The following is a 14,205-nucleotide window of genomic DNA, read 5'->3' on the forward strand; positions in this document are numbered from 1 at the left end:
TTTACTGCCCTCCATCCGCCATCCGCAGTTGCTCGAATCCACAATCCGGGCTCCACCGGGGCGTATCATCATCCCTAGGAATTATCGTCATCACTCACACATGAATGGTGATTAGTGGTGATAGGGAGGAGCGGGGCCAGCGGAGTCGGTAGGGAAACGACCATTGGTGAGCAGAGCAGTGGAGTCCTGGAAAGATCCATGGTAATCTTTCCACTCAAATACCACCCGGACCCTGTTCGGTACCATACCGGCCCAGCGTGTCATCCCCCCTGACAGGCAAGAAATCAGAAGTACCGAGTCGTAATAGGAGGTACTGAACGGTATCAGAATGAGGGATTTTGCTCCACCCTCATCACCGCCGCGACACATCTGCAAGTCTGCAACAAGTCTGCAGTTCCCTTGAGGCTATCACTGACCATCATTGCCATCACCACCACAACCACCACTACCACACCACCTTCGACGGGCGGGGCGGAACAGGGCTATCCTGTGGCATCACCGCCAATAACTAATTTCCACTGCAGGACGAACCCCCTAGATGCCTAAGACTAGTTCAGCAAAAAGGGGGGGCAGAGGATCCTCTTTTCCGACCGGCATGAAGCCACAATGCATGGCCAGTGGACAGGAGGGGGCAGAACAGACCCAGCAGGTGTCTTGGACGGGGGATAATTGGGTCAAGGTCAATACCCTCAGCCATGGGTGAGTCTGAGATCGGTGGAGCCGATGACGATCGAGCGGGCAGTAGCGGGTCTCAAAACGCTCGCGCCGTTTCGCTCTGAATTATGAGCCGGTGATGTCATGGGTTTTGGATTTGGATTGGCCTGAAAATACGCAGTGGGGAGGGGAGGGGGGCAGGCAGGAGGAAGACGAGGAAGAGGAGGAAGAGGAGGGGAGCCCGAGGGTTTCATGACGGGTTTTCACTGCAATGCCGTCATGTTGCCGGGTGAAGCTCGCTCCGGGAAGGGAAACTAGAGAGGATAGGAAGAGCTTCGGTGGAGGAGCTACGGAGTACTCATAGTATCCATCTAAGCTTGCTATGAATCTACGGCTATGAGCTCACAATGAATGCCATTGCCCTCGATCCTCGATGCTAGAAGCTTCAGAAAACTCCATCGAACAATGTAGAACTCATCTGGACTCAGTAGAACAGCTCAGAAAAAAGGTTAATGTCATAGTTGAGAGCCAATTGCAAAGTGACTCCCACGCCTCGCAGCATCATCCATCACCACCACTACCACCACCACTACCACTACCCCTCTTTAAACGCCCTCCCCCACTTCTATCCTTCCTGTTCTACTCACCACAAACCACCACCACTATTATTTGTACCTTTCTCCCGCATCTCCCAACTGAAGCCGGTTCTTCTTCCTTTTCCTCCCATTAACTTTCCTCCCAACAACAACAACAACAACAACAACCCCCACATCCACCGCAAATCACCATCATGTCTTCCGGCAAAACTTTCACTCTCAGCAACGGCGTCAAGATCCCCGCCGTGGGTTTCGGTACCTTCGCCAGCGAGGGATCCAAGGGTGAGACCTACGACGCCGTCACTGCCGCTCTCAACATCGGCTACCGTCACCTCGACTGCGCCTGGTTCTACCTGAACGAGGACGAGGTTGGCCAGGCGGTCAAGGACTTCCTCAAGAAGAACCCCTCCGTCAAGCGCGAGGACATCTTCATCTGCACCAAGGTCTGGAACCACCTGCACCGCCCCGAGGATGTCGAGTGGTCGGTCAACAACTCCCTGGAGAAGCTCCAGCTCGACTACATCGACCTGTTCCTGGTTCACTGGCCCATTGCCGCCGAGAAGGAGACTCAGGAGAAGCCCAAGATCGGCCCTGATGGAAAGGTACGCCCCCCATCCCTTGACCCCTGGCAGCCAGCGACCAGCATCCCAGCTAACCAACCCTTCCAGTACGTCATCCTCAAGGACCTGACTGAGAACCCCGAGCCCACCTGGCGGGCGATGGAGAAGATCTACAAGGAGGGCAAGGTCAAGGCGATCGGAGTTTCCAACTGGACCATCGAGGGCCTGGAGAAGCTGCTCAAGTACGCCGAGGTCAAGCCTCACGTCAACCAGATCGAGATCCACCCCTTCCTGCCCAACGAGGAGCTGGTCCAGTACTGCTTCGACCACGACATCCTGCCCGAGGCCTACTCGCCCCTGGGCTCGCAGAACCAGGTCCCCACGACGGGCGAGCGCGTCAGCGAGAACAAGACCCTGAACGAGATCGCCCAGAAGGGCAACAACACGCTGGCGCAGGTGCTGATCGCCTGGGGCATCCGCCGCGGCTACGTCGTCCTGCCCAAGAGCTCCAACCCCGCCCGCATCGAGTCCAACTTCAAGAGCATCGAGCTGTCGGACGAGGACTTCGAGGCGGTCAACGCGGTCGCCAAGGGCCGGCACTTCCGCTTCGTCAACATGAAGGATACCTTCGGTTACGACGTGTGGCCCGAGGAGACGGCCAAGAACCTGTCTGCTTAAGCGTTTTCCTGGAACGGGAAGAAGAAAAACCCAAGCGTTAATGATTTATGCGGGACATAAAAAAAATGACGGAATGAGATAATCTTCTTATCAGCTAGACGATACAGAATTATGACCCTTCAACATTTTTGGACCAAAATTTAACTATTGCAAACCGTACATCGTAAGCAAGACAACGCAACAGCCCCCAAAAATCATCAAACCTCCCAAGGTTGTAACGAATTAGTCAAGACAACTAACTAGTTATTAATCCCTGCCCCCCAAGAGAACCCACGAAAACTAAATCCTCCCCATCCGCCAATAACCTTGAACACGAGTTACAACCTAAAGTCCACACAGAGCACGGCCGTACGGAGTACAGGAACAGTAATGCAATGCGACATCCGACACACGCAGACCAAACCAAAAAGCTCGAGCTCGGAGGACAGTCCTCCATGCAGAAGGGGGGGGGGGGAAACTAACCTCTGCGGGATGACGTCGGTTTGCTGTCAAGCACCGACCACTCGAAAAAAAAAAAAAAGTTTGCGAACTTGTGTAACAAACAGTAACTTAGTACCTTACCAGGATTTAATTATTACTCGTACAACTACGGAATAGTTAGTAACTAGGTAGGTAGTAAAGTTGTGAAGAAAATCTTTCTTGGTTGGTGCTTGGTGGTTTTAAGCCTTGGTCGAGTTTTTCTTGATTTTATGTACTGTCTCCGTACAGTGGTGGTGGTTGTACGAGTAGCATGGAAAAAGCAAAAGTAGCAACGCAACAGCACCCGCACCAGCACCAGCAAGCAACAGCAACAGCAACCGTGGACAGCAACAGCAACGTCAACGTCAACACCCGATCGAGGGGTGAGCCCCTCACTAAACCCAAGCCAGCCTAGCACACCAACCCTCCCAGAACCGGACAGGTGGTAAGGTGGTTTACCGGAAAAACCCGGGCAAACAACTGAACTCCCGGCCCGGTGGACAAATCCGGCAAAGCCCTAACCACCACCGAGCCTCTGCTTTCAGCTTAGCACTTGCCTGTGCCTGCTGGCACTGCAACTGCAACTGCAAAAGTGGATCCCCCGCCGCCCTGCGCCAGGTGCGGCTGCCCTAACCCTATCAATTTTCCCTGGGGGGGGATTTGGTGGCTTGCAGTTCGGCATTCCAATTAGACCTAAACCGGGGGAACAACCCATAAAAGGGGGGGCCAGGGAAATGAGTGACGTAGAAGATGTATGTACATTGATTGGAATGAATGGTGTCTGGCAAGGTGGGTGTTTGGATTAGAATTTGTAGAGTGAGGCAGGCAGGCATTTGTGAGGCATTAATGCTACAAATTTCCAAAACATCCAGTCAACAAAGTGGGGAGGGAGGGGGTTGCTTTGCTTTTGATTCGTCGGGGGGGTTAATGATTATCTATCTATCGGGGAATTTCAGGTACACCATTTGATGCTTCTTGTTGAATGTTTATTACACTTTTGATCGATTGTCTGCGTGTTTGCTTGCTACAACCGTCAAACCCACCAGAAGTCGGAGTATGGCGAAGTATGCCTGCAAATGGTCCAGTTTCGTCATCTTTCCGAAGATAAACTACGTAGAGCCATAGATAGTCCATTTTCCATCGACCGATGATGGAGACCCGAAAACACGGTCAACATGGGCGGTGTTGGTCCGAATCCAACAGTCCCCATACATGAGTATCTCCATCCAACGAGCCAAAGGACCAGAAACCGACCAACCGGGTTCTCCGAGTTCCGACACAATATCTCAATCTCAACAACAACCATCCAGCAGATGAGTTCGTTCCCACATTTTAGGCAACCGGTTCTTTCTCTCTACTGGCCACCAAGTCCTAGTCTACCAATCACGACAGAATCAATCTCCCGTACCCTCGATGATAATCCCCAAAGATCAAACTAGTACTGCACCCGAGTTCCAACTGAACCCATCCGACTACTTGCAATACCCATTCCGTGTACATTACAGAGATGGTTCCAAGCGAGGAGAGCGGGCGGGGTGAAAGAGGGAAATAAAAACTGGAGATCCTTTTTCTCCGTTGCGCGGTTATTATAATCTTGCTGGAGCCTCAAGATGTATTTTTTTTTGCTCGGCAGTTGCGGTAAATTCCTTTTATCGGGGTTGCTTGTTTCTCTGCCATCGTTTACTCGTACCGTTGCTATGCTTGATGTTTATGTTCACACTTTCTGGGTATAGTCATTATGGTTGTTGATGCCAAACCCCATCCTGGGTAGTACCTAGTATATACTTCCTTACCTCGCAAATCGACCCTACCGGGTCACAGTGCTCCCCTCCCATTTACCAACCTGGGGAATCGTAACGATCCCTCTCTCTCCAGGTGTTATTGCAAATCTCAAGCAGAGAGCTGCATGCACGTAGCCTTACAATCCAGCCCCCTTGCTTCGTGGCTTGACGGGGGGTCTTGACAAACCGCATCAGGACCGTTGAAAAGAAAACAAAAGTCGGACATCTCATTAAAGTTAAGGTGTGCTGTAAGTTAGTCTGTAGCCTGTAGATCGCTAGTTAGCTTTCGCGGAGGTTCTGACTCACGTTGGACACGCAAATGAGGACCAAGGCAATTCTGCATTCGTCCTGTACATGTGCATGCACTGTATGTCTGGAAAGGGTTGCAGTAGCCGTGCAGGGGATTGTATCATCGTGCAGGGTGTGTCGCGTGTGGGTGTTTCTCTTTCTGATATCGGTCTGAGAGGGCTCTGTTGGGTTGAGGGTGAGTGGAGGATTTCTCTGTTTACTCTGCGGCTCATGCCAGTCGAGTATACTCTGATGTCGTTTGTCTCGTCGCGTACGGATTCGATGAGATACATACTATCACTCTTCTTTATCAGTAAGCGTGTCTCCATGGGAAGGGAACGCCGGAACATCCTGACTGCCCTGCTTTGACCTGTAGAGGCAGTTCCTTGTCCAACGTGCTGGGTGCGCGCTACTTTTATCCCTTCGTCCCTTCTTCCCCTACTTTCTTCGCTCCGTGGAAGGATAATAGGAGTGTTTCCTCTGCTCGGGTCAGAGAAGTGGATGATCTGCTCCTAGCAGGTTTCATAGAAGAACTACTACACCCACACACAAAACAGGGGACGACGAGCCTTGACCATAGTAATCTCGCCAGTCTAGCTCCTGGAGATCACTTCATCCTTGCAGCACTTCGTAGTACAGATTGATAGATACATATACCGGTTTGACTCCTAAGCTATACTAAAGACCGTTCAACGAGATAGCAATACAGACAGGCAGACAACAATAAAGAGCAATACTATCTTCAAATCTTGGTATGAACGAGTGACAACTCACGCCCTCTGTCTGACTAGCTTTACGATTATGCTATGGGAGCTAGGTAAATAATAAAATTATAGAAAGGTCAAGTCCATCAACAAAACTGCAAATCTTGTATACCAGTTTGAGTGTAGATTGAACACGGTCTGCTACTTAGTCCTTAGTGGAAGTTAGGAAGAAAACCTAGCGAATGATAGATCTTACTACTTTTGAAAATATAAATTTGAATCCTTTGGTAAATGATTCTTGATGACTATTAAATGTTGATGCTCATCTGTCATCAGCACAGTAAGTGCCTGCCATGCCGACGGGAATTTATATACAACCCGAATCCAAGAGCGGCATCTTGTAGGACAAGACCCAAGGTTTGTGAAAGCTAAAAATCAGATACCCTCTCTTCTATGAAGCTCCGCATCTTATCAATCAAGAGGCAGATATTTCATGTTTGAGAAATGCACACTGCATAATAGCGTGCATCCTTAGCGAAGGTCACACGACCAAGTTACTGTACCTGGGATGAAAAACATGCTTATGCCTGAGGCATCAGATCATTTACCGAGGCATAGACTGATGGCTTTAGGTAGGAATACATCCGCACAGTATAGACGATACAAACTCAACACAGGCACTCAAACCGAAGATATTAGCAGTATGTGATATTCGAGTACCCGAATAAGCGAGATAACAGCCCAAACGCCTATTTTATGCATCCAGTAAGAAAACCCACGCCATCCATGCTAGTATGTACAAATAATCGAACAATCACACACTACCTCCTCCCCCAACCACGACTTCACGAACGGGAGCGAATCCGTCTGGCAACCGGCGTCGATCCCGCATTGACCTTAAGCAGACTCGTCTTCGTGCTACTGCTGCGGAGTGATGTCTTGCTGCTGCTGCTTGTCATGCTGGCGGTGGCACTGTTCCCCTTGGACGGGGTCTCGATCGTCTTCCTGGGGGATTTGGGGATCAACTTCTTGCGTTGACCGAGGGGACTATCATTGCCGGAAGATGCAGACGACGAGGTGGGAGAAGAGGTGGGAGCAGCTACAGCCGTGGTTTCGGGCCCGGACGCTCCGCGCACGCGCCGCGCCCGCGGCGTTGCAGTAGCGGGTGCAGTAGTCGCTGCGTCGGGGACCGTCTCACCACCAGTCTTCTGCCCCGTCTGCGACCGAGTCGTGCGGCCACTGGCTGCCTTTCTTTTCACATCGGAGGGTTTGTCCGTGCTGCGCTGATGCGTTACCCCACGGCCCACACCAGCGACGTCATTTTTGTGACCGGTCGCATTGGCGTCTTCACCTTCGAACTCCACGAGTCGGTTGTTGTTCCAAGACACATGCTTCTTGGCCTTTGCACTTTCTCGAGCCACCGGAGCAGGGCTGGCTTTGTCGTCACCGATCGGAGTGGTGTAGCTTTTGTGAATTTGAAGAACATGCAGTGTTTGCTTCGGCATGGTGGAGCTGCCCTTGTTGAACCGCGTGTTGCGTTTCGTGGCCAGAGCGAGCTCTTGGGCCTCGGTCCGCTGGAGAAACACAAACTCGTTGCCCTTGGCACGGCGGAGAGCGAAGGTGCTGCGCACTGCAGCCGCCACTGTAGAGGGGCGTACTGGCGGGGCACGCGGGCGTGTGCTACGACGCGGGCTTCCGGCCTCTTGGTTCTCGTTCTCGAGCGACTTGGTCGGAGATACTTGCTGCGGTTTTTGCGGCGAGGGCGAGTTGGCGTCGAGGTCCTTCAGCGCGCGCCGCGACGGCGGGGTTGGCATCTCAACCGGTGACGTTTCCTGCATCTTCTTGGCTTCATCCTCCTTCTCGACCAGCGGGGCCTTATTTGCGGCCATCTCTGCGGCCTCAGTAGCTTCGCTCTCAGCAACAGCTTCGGTCTCAGCGGCAGCAGCAGCAGCCTTGGCGTCACGCTTCGCCTGGGCCTTAGAGAGGAAGTTGCTCAGTAGTTCGGCGTCTTCTCCGCCCAACGAGCTGCGCAAAGCCGACCGCACAATAGTCGATTCCTGCTCGACGGTAATATCAGGAACGATAGCAGGGGTCTCCGGATTCAAGTCCAGCTTCGTCGCGCTCAGCAGAACCTCCTTGATCGTAGCAGCGGCATCACCGTCATCATCACTGTCCTCCTCCACAGTATTTGTAGTAGGCGAATCAGTATGTGACCCTCCGACAACCGGACTAAACACAGTAAATGGCGAAGCATGACTGATCTCGTGTCCTTTTATGTTTGTCATGTCCCCGTCCAAACCGGGGGACAAACCGTCCGAATCGCCAGGTAGTGTGCGGGGGTAGGGCGCACCGGGCACCAATTTCGTAGGGGTCTCCGGGAGGTCAGCCGTCGTTAATTCGTCCGGCTCGCTGATAACAAGGTTCTCGTGCATCGACGTGGACGCGTCTCGCTCGTCGCCGGTACTCTCGATATTGTCATGTGGCTGAAGAAGACTGTCCGTCGCCATCGGTTCATCGGGAAGGTCCACAAACTCGCTGTAAACAAGTGGCAGCTTGCCTGAACATCGTTAGTTCCTTCATGAAACATGACGTCTTCCACTCGCCAAGAGGGCAAAGTATATATAGCCCCCAAGCCCAAGGAAGAACCAAAAAAGAAGGTAACTCACGTCGCCGCCCTTTTGAACCAGACTCCCACTGTGTTTCCAAGAATGATCTTCCTCGTGAGTTTCCGCTGGCAAGGTCATCCGGGTCCAGCGCGAAGCATCTCCGCTTGACTCCGCGGACAAGGCCCGGATTCCTCGTGCTGTTGATCTCGAGCTGTAGCTCCTCGTCAATCGCGTGCCGCTCGCCCGCGGTGATCTGCTGCAGCGCTTTCATGCTGTTGAACGAGGAGCGGAAGCGCTTCCAGACTTTGCGCGACCGGCCGCGTGCGCGAAACGACGTGGATGGCTTGCGGTCCCAAACGTGCGGAGCTGATCGGGTGAGGGTTTTCGTCGGGGTGAATCCGAACTTGGTGTTCTGGGGAAGCTTCAGATGTGGGGGGCTATTCAAGGTCGCATGTTAGACATCTGGTGGCGATGGGGTTCAACACAAGTCATGATGAGGTCCAAGGTAGAAGAAAGGAGGAGATGCAAGAAAGGGGCCAGGCCGGAGTGAGTGAGCCAAGTGCTGGCCTGTCTTGGATCGACATTGCAACTCTCATTAAAAGGGGCTGCTGATTTGACACGAAGAAGATAAGAGTGCTCCACGTACCATAACGGTTGGAATGTGACGGACGGACAGACAAAGTCCTCCATCGTGATGGTCGGGACCGAGTTGGAATGTGCGGCGTGTTTTGACGTCAAGGCGCGGGTAGAAGGAGCGATACGCCGATGGATAACGGGGTAGAAGATATACCACTATGATGTCGATTAAAATGAGGCGTCCAAGACGCGTCTGTTGTCAGGATGCGATAGCAATAAATAAATGGCGCGATAGTTTCAGAGCAGAGTTCCAGAGCAGAGCTGGGCTGGCGATGGAAATGGATAAGTTATTGGTTGGAGCGGGCAGGGCGAGCCACCGGGCTGTTTTGGCGGTGATCGCGTTGCTGGGCCAACCACCACCACTCCAGCTCATTCACTGCCTCCACCCATAAAGCACTTCAACCTACACTCTACAAACGCCGAGGTACTTGGTTCCTAGCCTAACCCAGCACCTGTGTACTGAAGAATCCCGTATGCTATTCTATGATCGGCTAAATGCGAATCAAGCTCGTAAACGTGTAATCATCGCGGTTCCCATCAAAAATCCCGCCCCCGCTCAGAACAAGAAGATCACCCAACACCCAGAACTCCAGTCTCCACGCTGTTCATTGGCTTCAATGCAAGATGGTTTCGCAGATATACCATCTCCCCCACCTAAGCTCCTTCCTCCATATCTCTCTCATCGAACGGATCCCCGAATTCCTCTGCAAACGCTATGCATCAGTACCACGTTCGGAACCGCAGACCCCATGGATCCCGTAGACATGTCGGTCAGATGTATAGACAACGTACCCAAGCTGAAGTCTTGATCGATGACGAATTCCATTGCTCGTTGGTATTCCTCCTCCGCCCGCTTGTTCATCCACGACGCCACCGGGGCGGACTGCTGGGCGCCCTGGGGGAGAAGACCCTGGGCTGCCAACGGCGAGGCGATCGGCCCCCCGGGACCGTGAGACTTTCCGGGTCCCTCGAAGGCGCTGCTCTGAGTATGCGAGCCGGGCGGGGACAGTTCGGAGCCGTCGAAATGAGGAATGTGGGTTGGGAGCTTGTTGGTCGGGGTGCGGGTGCCGGGGTTGGAGTCATCGGAGGCTATCGGGGAGGACTCCGGCGAAGAGGCCATCTGCGAATCGCCGTCTCGGTCTGCAGAGACAGTCAGCATGCAGCAACGAAGGTTTGCTGGGTCGAATCTGGGGATGCTCGAGGGGGGAAGCGGGGCCAAGACAGCAGCCGCTGGAGATGGGAACTGACCGAGGTTCATGGTGAGGGCTGTAGTGTGGCTGGCGGGCAGTTCGAATCGTAGCCTGCTGTACGCTCGGTAGAGATTCGAGAGAGCAAGGGGGTTTGTAGAAAGAACGCGAGTGGAGGGTGGTTCTCGGAGGTCGTCTTCGTAGTATGAGTAGTAATGGTGGAGGACGTTAGGTGCTCCGGGGACGGTGGGAGGATCTTAGTTAAGCAACCCTTCCTTTTCCACCTCAGCAGTGCTGCTCTCCTCTCTCCTCTTCAAGTCTGCTCCTCTTCCCCTCTTTCTAAACCAACACTACCCATTCCCCCTCTGCTTCTCAATTATATATTCGTACGTCTCTGTACAAACAGTAAACATCGTGTTAACCCACTTCAAACCCCCAAATTTCTATCCCCACCGCATCACTCCCGCAAATCATTGCTCCAACTCGCTTTCCATCCGCCCTCCACCGAACAACCATATACTGCCATGAGCGCAAAGTCCTCAACAGGCCCCGATGCATGGGCGGAAAACTGGGAAGAACAGGCTGATGTACGTCTAGATCTCAAATTTGAATCTCTACTCCCACATTGCTGTCTCCATTGCAAGGACCCTCTCCTTTACTTTCACACCGCTGACATTTCAAAAAATTTTCCCCAGAAACTCGTGGCCGACACCCCACCCCCGCCGGCGGAGAAGAAAGTCTCCTCCAAGGTGACCAAAGCGCAGCGCAGAGCCCAACAGGCTGAGTTCAACCGCCAATTATGGGCGGAAGCGTAAGCCCTTCTCATATCTGAAGAAATCATAATGTTATTGTCCTGACACGCTCTCTGTTTGTTCCGCGATGTGCAGTGAATCCCCCCAGACTTTCCATTTTCTTGAAGCGCGCTCCGATGTGCCCCTACGGCAAGAATTCAAACCCGCAGTCACAGTACTCAGTCGGAACCCACAGATCGCGACGCGTGGTTCAGGGTTGAACGGAACCATGGCGGGAATGTCCCGTCTGGGCCTAAATGATGACGACTCGGAGGATGACGGCAGGGCTGCTCTGCCCTCTGCCGAGGAACGCCAAGCGATGGCGCTGCGCAACTTGGAGGACAGGCAGCGCAAATACGAAGAGGTGCGAGAGCGCTTGTTCGGCAGTCCCTCCGCCCCCACGTCGGGGGCGTCGTCCCCGCGCAGTGCTACGCCTCCGAAACCGTACGAGGGACGCGGTAAAGGTAGAGGTCGCGGTAATGGACGGGACAACAGCTCCAACAGCAGCAAACGCGACTCCTCCACGGCGTCCGGGAAATCCGGGCAGTTGTATGACCCGGACTCTCCTCGAACGAATACCGGCTACAATTCTCGGAGAGAGAAGCAACCCGCAGGCCGGACCAACACCGATGGCACCCAGTCACCCCGTCAGCCAATCCGCAGCCCCCGGGGACCCGATAGCAGTGGTCGAGGTGGTTTCCGAGGCGGCTTCCGAGGCGGTCGAGGTGGTTAAAGTACGTGCACTATCTACGATACGACATTAATTCCCTCCGCCCGAACAGGGCAATACATATCCAAATTGCCAGCGACGCGACGCCAGGTCCCAGGCACAAAGATATTTATTCGCTCGATTAGTCTTCGAAGAGATCCACCGCATACTACGGGAGCCCTCGCCCAGAATTTATCGCGTTGGCCAACTGCGATGTGTTGGGCCGGTTTTCTGGAGGTGTTAGCGCCTCATCAGCCTGAACGGGGTACGAATACTTACCCGCGTATCGCTCATAGCTATCCAGATAAAGCCCATCATCGCTCGTGGTCGCCGCAACGTGGGGGTCGTTCTCGATCGCGTCTACCCACGCACCCCATCTGCTACCAGCTTCCGGGTCTGGCCAGCCGCGATACGGCTTCAGCACCCGTCGGAGCCGGATGATCCAAGGCGCAACCTGTACGTCGACAAAGGAAAGTTTGTCGCCCAGAAAGAACGGCCCTTCGGTATGAGCCGCGCCAACCAGAGTGTTGAACGAGTCACGTAGTTCTTCTGCATGCGAGATCTGTTTCTCCTGATCCTGTTCTTGGAGAACACGGTAGAACGTGGGCACAATGTGGCGATTTACCTGTCTTGGTTAGGTGGCATGTTCTCATTTTGGACTTTGGCACATACATAATCAGCCCACAGTCGACAATGCGCTCGCAATTTTGGGTCCCCTGGAGGCAGGAGCGGAGGGCCGGCGTTCAAGTCTTCCAACTAGAGGCGTGTCAGAAAGGACCGGCGATGTCTGAAGCCGATCACTTACGTATTCGAGCAACACGGTGCTCTCATGCGAACTCCAGTCCCCGTGGCGCAAGGCAGGAACCAGGCCCCTAGGGTTGACTTCGAGCAGGGATTGGGGCTTCTTGTAAGGGTCGACTTCGATATACTGGTACGGAATGCCCTTGAATTGCAGAGCGATCCACACGCGCTGGACAAATGGACTGCAGAAGATGGTCAGCAACTTTACCAGGCAGGTTAGCGCGAACCGTCTCACCAAAAGCAACTGCCAAACAACTTCAGATCGTTGTCTTCAGAGTGATCGGCAACAGTCTTGGCCGCGAGCCCGGTAGCTTTGGTGTGGTACGACTTCTGTGGTTGGTTCTGGGTAGACATGGTTCGCGTCTGTAGGCGGCCGGCGTTAGAACGGAGATATGCTGATGGAGCGTGTGCAATTGCCGATTGAGTTCGGCACGTCAGGCTATTCCACAAACAAGGACTCGTCTGCCAGAAAGATCGAAGGAACATAACGCAAGATGGAAAAAATGATGGAGAAAGAAGAGAAGGGGAAGCGGGGAATTGCGTGCGGTGGTCAGGTTCAGCCCGCCGCACCAGTGACGTAACCCCCGCCCCTTCCATCAACACCACCGCCCACCGACAGTAGTAGAACATAGAGACAAATAAAAAGGCATCTCGAAACTTACCGAGACCGCCTTCTTCCTCTCTTGCCTTGCCTCCTTCAAGAGAAACCGCTGCACACTATTCTTCTTCACGCGATCACTCTCTTCCAGCGTATGCCGATGGCCCCCCGTAACCCCATCATTCTTCCCATTCCCCCCATTCCCATTCACCCTCTGGATAGTAAAGAACCGCTGCCCCTGCAATCCCGGATGCCCCTCGGGCAACAGCACATTCAGATTCGGCGTTGGCATCCCGAGCGGATGAATGTAATTGGACCCGGAGACTCCCTCCATCCGCTCAGCGGCACTATTGCTGCCAGTAGCAGCAGCAGAACCACCACCCCCCTCCCCCACCGACAAACCCTCCCCTTCCTCCCCATCCTCCCCCTCCCCCTCCCCCACCCGCCCATCACTCTCCTGCTCAACCGACCAAGGAAAGTACTCCGTGATCTTGATCTTGACATCGCACAGATCCCGCTCGCGGGCCGTGCGCTTCCGCTTCTTCTTGTTGGGGTCGGTGGACTTGGGCGTGCCCGGCGGGCGGCCCTTGAGCCGGCAGTCCCAGTAGTGCGAGACGAGGGGCTTGCGCTTGTAGTGCTGCGTTGAGCGGTGGGAGTAGACGTTGTCGATGTGCGGGAAGTAAGTGAGGAATCTGCCCACCGTCCTTGGGGATTTAGCATGGAGATTGGGGGGGGGGGCGTGGGCTCTCTCTGGCAGATGCGCCGGGAGGGGGACATAAAGAGGGATCAAACGCACTGTTCCTCACTAAGGACGATCATTTCATCGATGTTGAAGAGGCGCGTGCGCCAGAGGTCGAGGTCGGGAGGACTGAGGATGGTGCGGATGTCGAGGGGCTGGCATTGCGTGTGGAGTTGGGATTGAGGTTGGGGGAGCTGGGTGGAGGTGGAGGTGGAGCGTCTCGGGGAGATGGGTAAGTTTCCTGCTGAAACGAAGGGCTGGAGATGCTTGGTTTGCTGGTGGTGGTTCTGATGGAAGTTCGGGTTGGGAGAGGGGAATTGGTGGTGGTGTTGTTGTTGTTGTTGTTGTTGATGCGATGGTTGTGATGCAGCTAGGGTGGATGCGTCTGCAGCGACAGAGGGAAGGGAGGGTGCTAGGT

The 14,205-nt window shown here is 53.9% G+C and overlaps 5 protein-coding genes across 5 annotated transcripts; 2 read left to right on the forward strand and 3 right to left on the reverse strand.

Moving 5' to 3' along the window:
- The first annotated feature begins 1,073 nt into the window (after window positions 1-1,073).
- Window positions 1,074-2,583, forward strand: gldB (putative glycerol dehydrogenase (GldB)). Its single transcript, XM_025646380.1, has one exon. The coding sequence runs from the start codon at window positions 1,445-1,447 to the stop codon at window positions 2,486-2,488; it is 1,044 nt and encodes a 347-aa protein (XP_025508778.1). The 5' UTR covers window positions 1,074-1,444; the 3' UTR covers window positions 2,489-2,583.
- Window positions 2,584-6,201: 3,618 nt separating this feature from the next.
- On the reverse strand, window positions 6,202-9,233 carry BO66DRAFT_387767 (uncharacterized protein). Its single transcript, XM_025646381.1, has 3 exons — window positions 8,973-9,233; window positions 8,387-8,763; window positions 6,202-8,277 (listed from the first exon to the last, which is right to left on the reverse strand). The coding sequence occupies exons 1-3, from the start codon at window positions 9,014-9,016 to the stop codon at window positions 6,566-6,568; spliced, it is 2,133 nt and encodes a 710-aa protein (XP_025508779.1). The 5' UTR covers window positions 9,017-9,233; the 3' UTR covers window positions 6,202-6,565.
- A 198-nt stretch (window positions 9,234-9,431) lies between these two features.
- On the reverse strand, window positions 9,432-10,376 carry BO66DRAFT_425323 (uncharacterized protein). Its single transcript, XM_025650220.1, has 3 exons — window positions 10,211-10,376; window positions 9,755-10,102; window positions 9,432-9,675 (listed from the first exon to the last, which is right to left on the reverse strand). The coding sequence occupies exons 1-3, from the start codon at window positions 10,218-10,220 to the stop codon at window positions 9,617-9,619; spliced, it is 417 nt and encodes a 138-aa protein (XP_025508780.1). The 5' UTR covers window positions 10,221-10,376; the 3' UTR covers window positions 9,432-9,616.
- A 297-nt stretch (window positions 10,377-10,673) lies between these two features.
- BO66DRAFT_397538 (uncharacterized protein) lies at window positions 10,674-11,673 on the forward strand (the record flags this gene model as incomplete). The annotated part of the gene is made up of 3 exons (XM_025648604.1): window positions 10,674-10,736; window positions 10,845-10,960; window positions 11,037-11,673. 3 exons carry the CDS (start codon window positions 10,674-10,676, stop codon window positions 11,671-11,673), a joined length of 816 nt encoding a protein of 271 aa, XP_025508781.1.
- Window positions 11,674-11,764: 91 nt separating this feature from the next.
- BO66DRAFT_387770 (glutathione S-transferase family protein) lies at window positions 11,765-13,152 on the reverse strand. Its single transcript, XM_025646382.1, has 5 exons — window positions 12,686-13,152; window positions 12,455-12,632; window positions 12,322-12,405; window positions 11,929-12,274; window positions 11,765-11,880 (listed from the first exon to the last, which is right to left on the reverse strand). The coding sequence occupies exons 1-5, from the start codon at window positions 12,802-12,804 to the stop codon at window positions 11,819-11,821; spliced, it is 789 nt and encodes a 262-aa protein (XP_025508782.1). The 5' UTR covers window positions 12,805-13,152; the 3' UTR covers window positions 11,765-11,818.
- Between the last annotated feature and the right edge of the window lie 1,053 nt (window positions 13,153-14,205).

Source organism: Aspergillus aculeatinus (assembly GCF_003184765.1).
Source record: "Aspergillus aculeatinus CBS 121060 unplaced genomic scaffold BO66scaffold_2, whole genome shotgun sequence".
NCBI classification, from domain to species: domain Eukaryota; kingdom Fungi; phylum Ascomycota; class Eurotiomycetes; order Eurotiales; family Aspergillaceae; genus Aspergillus; species Aspergillus aculeatinus.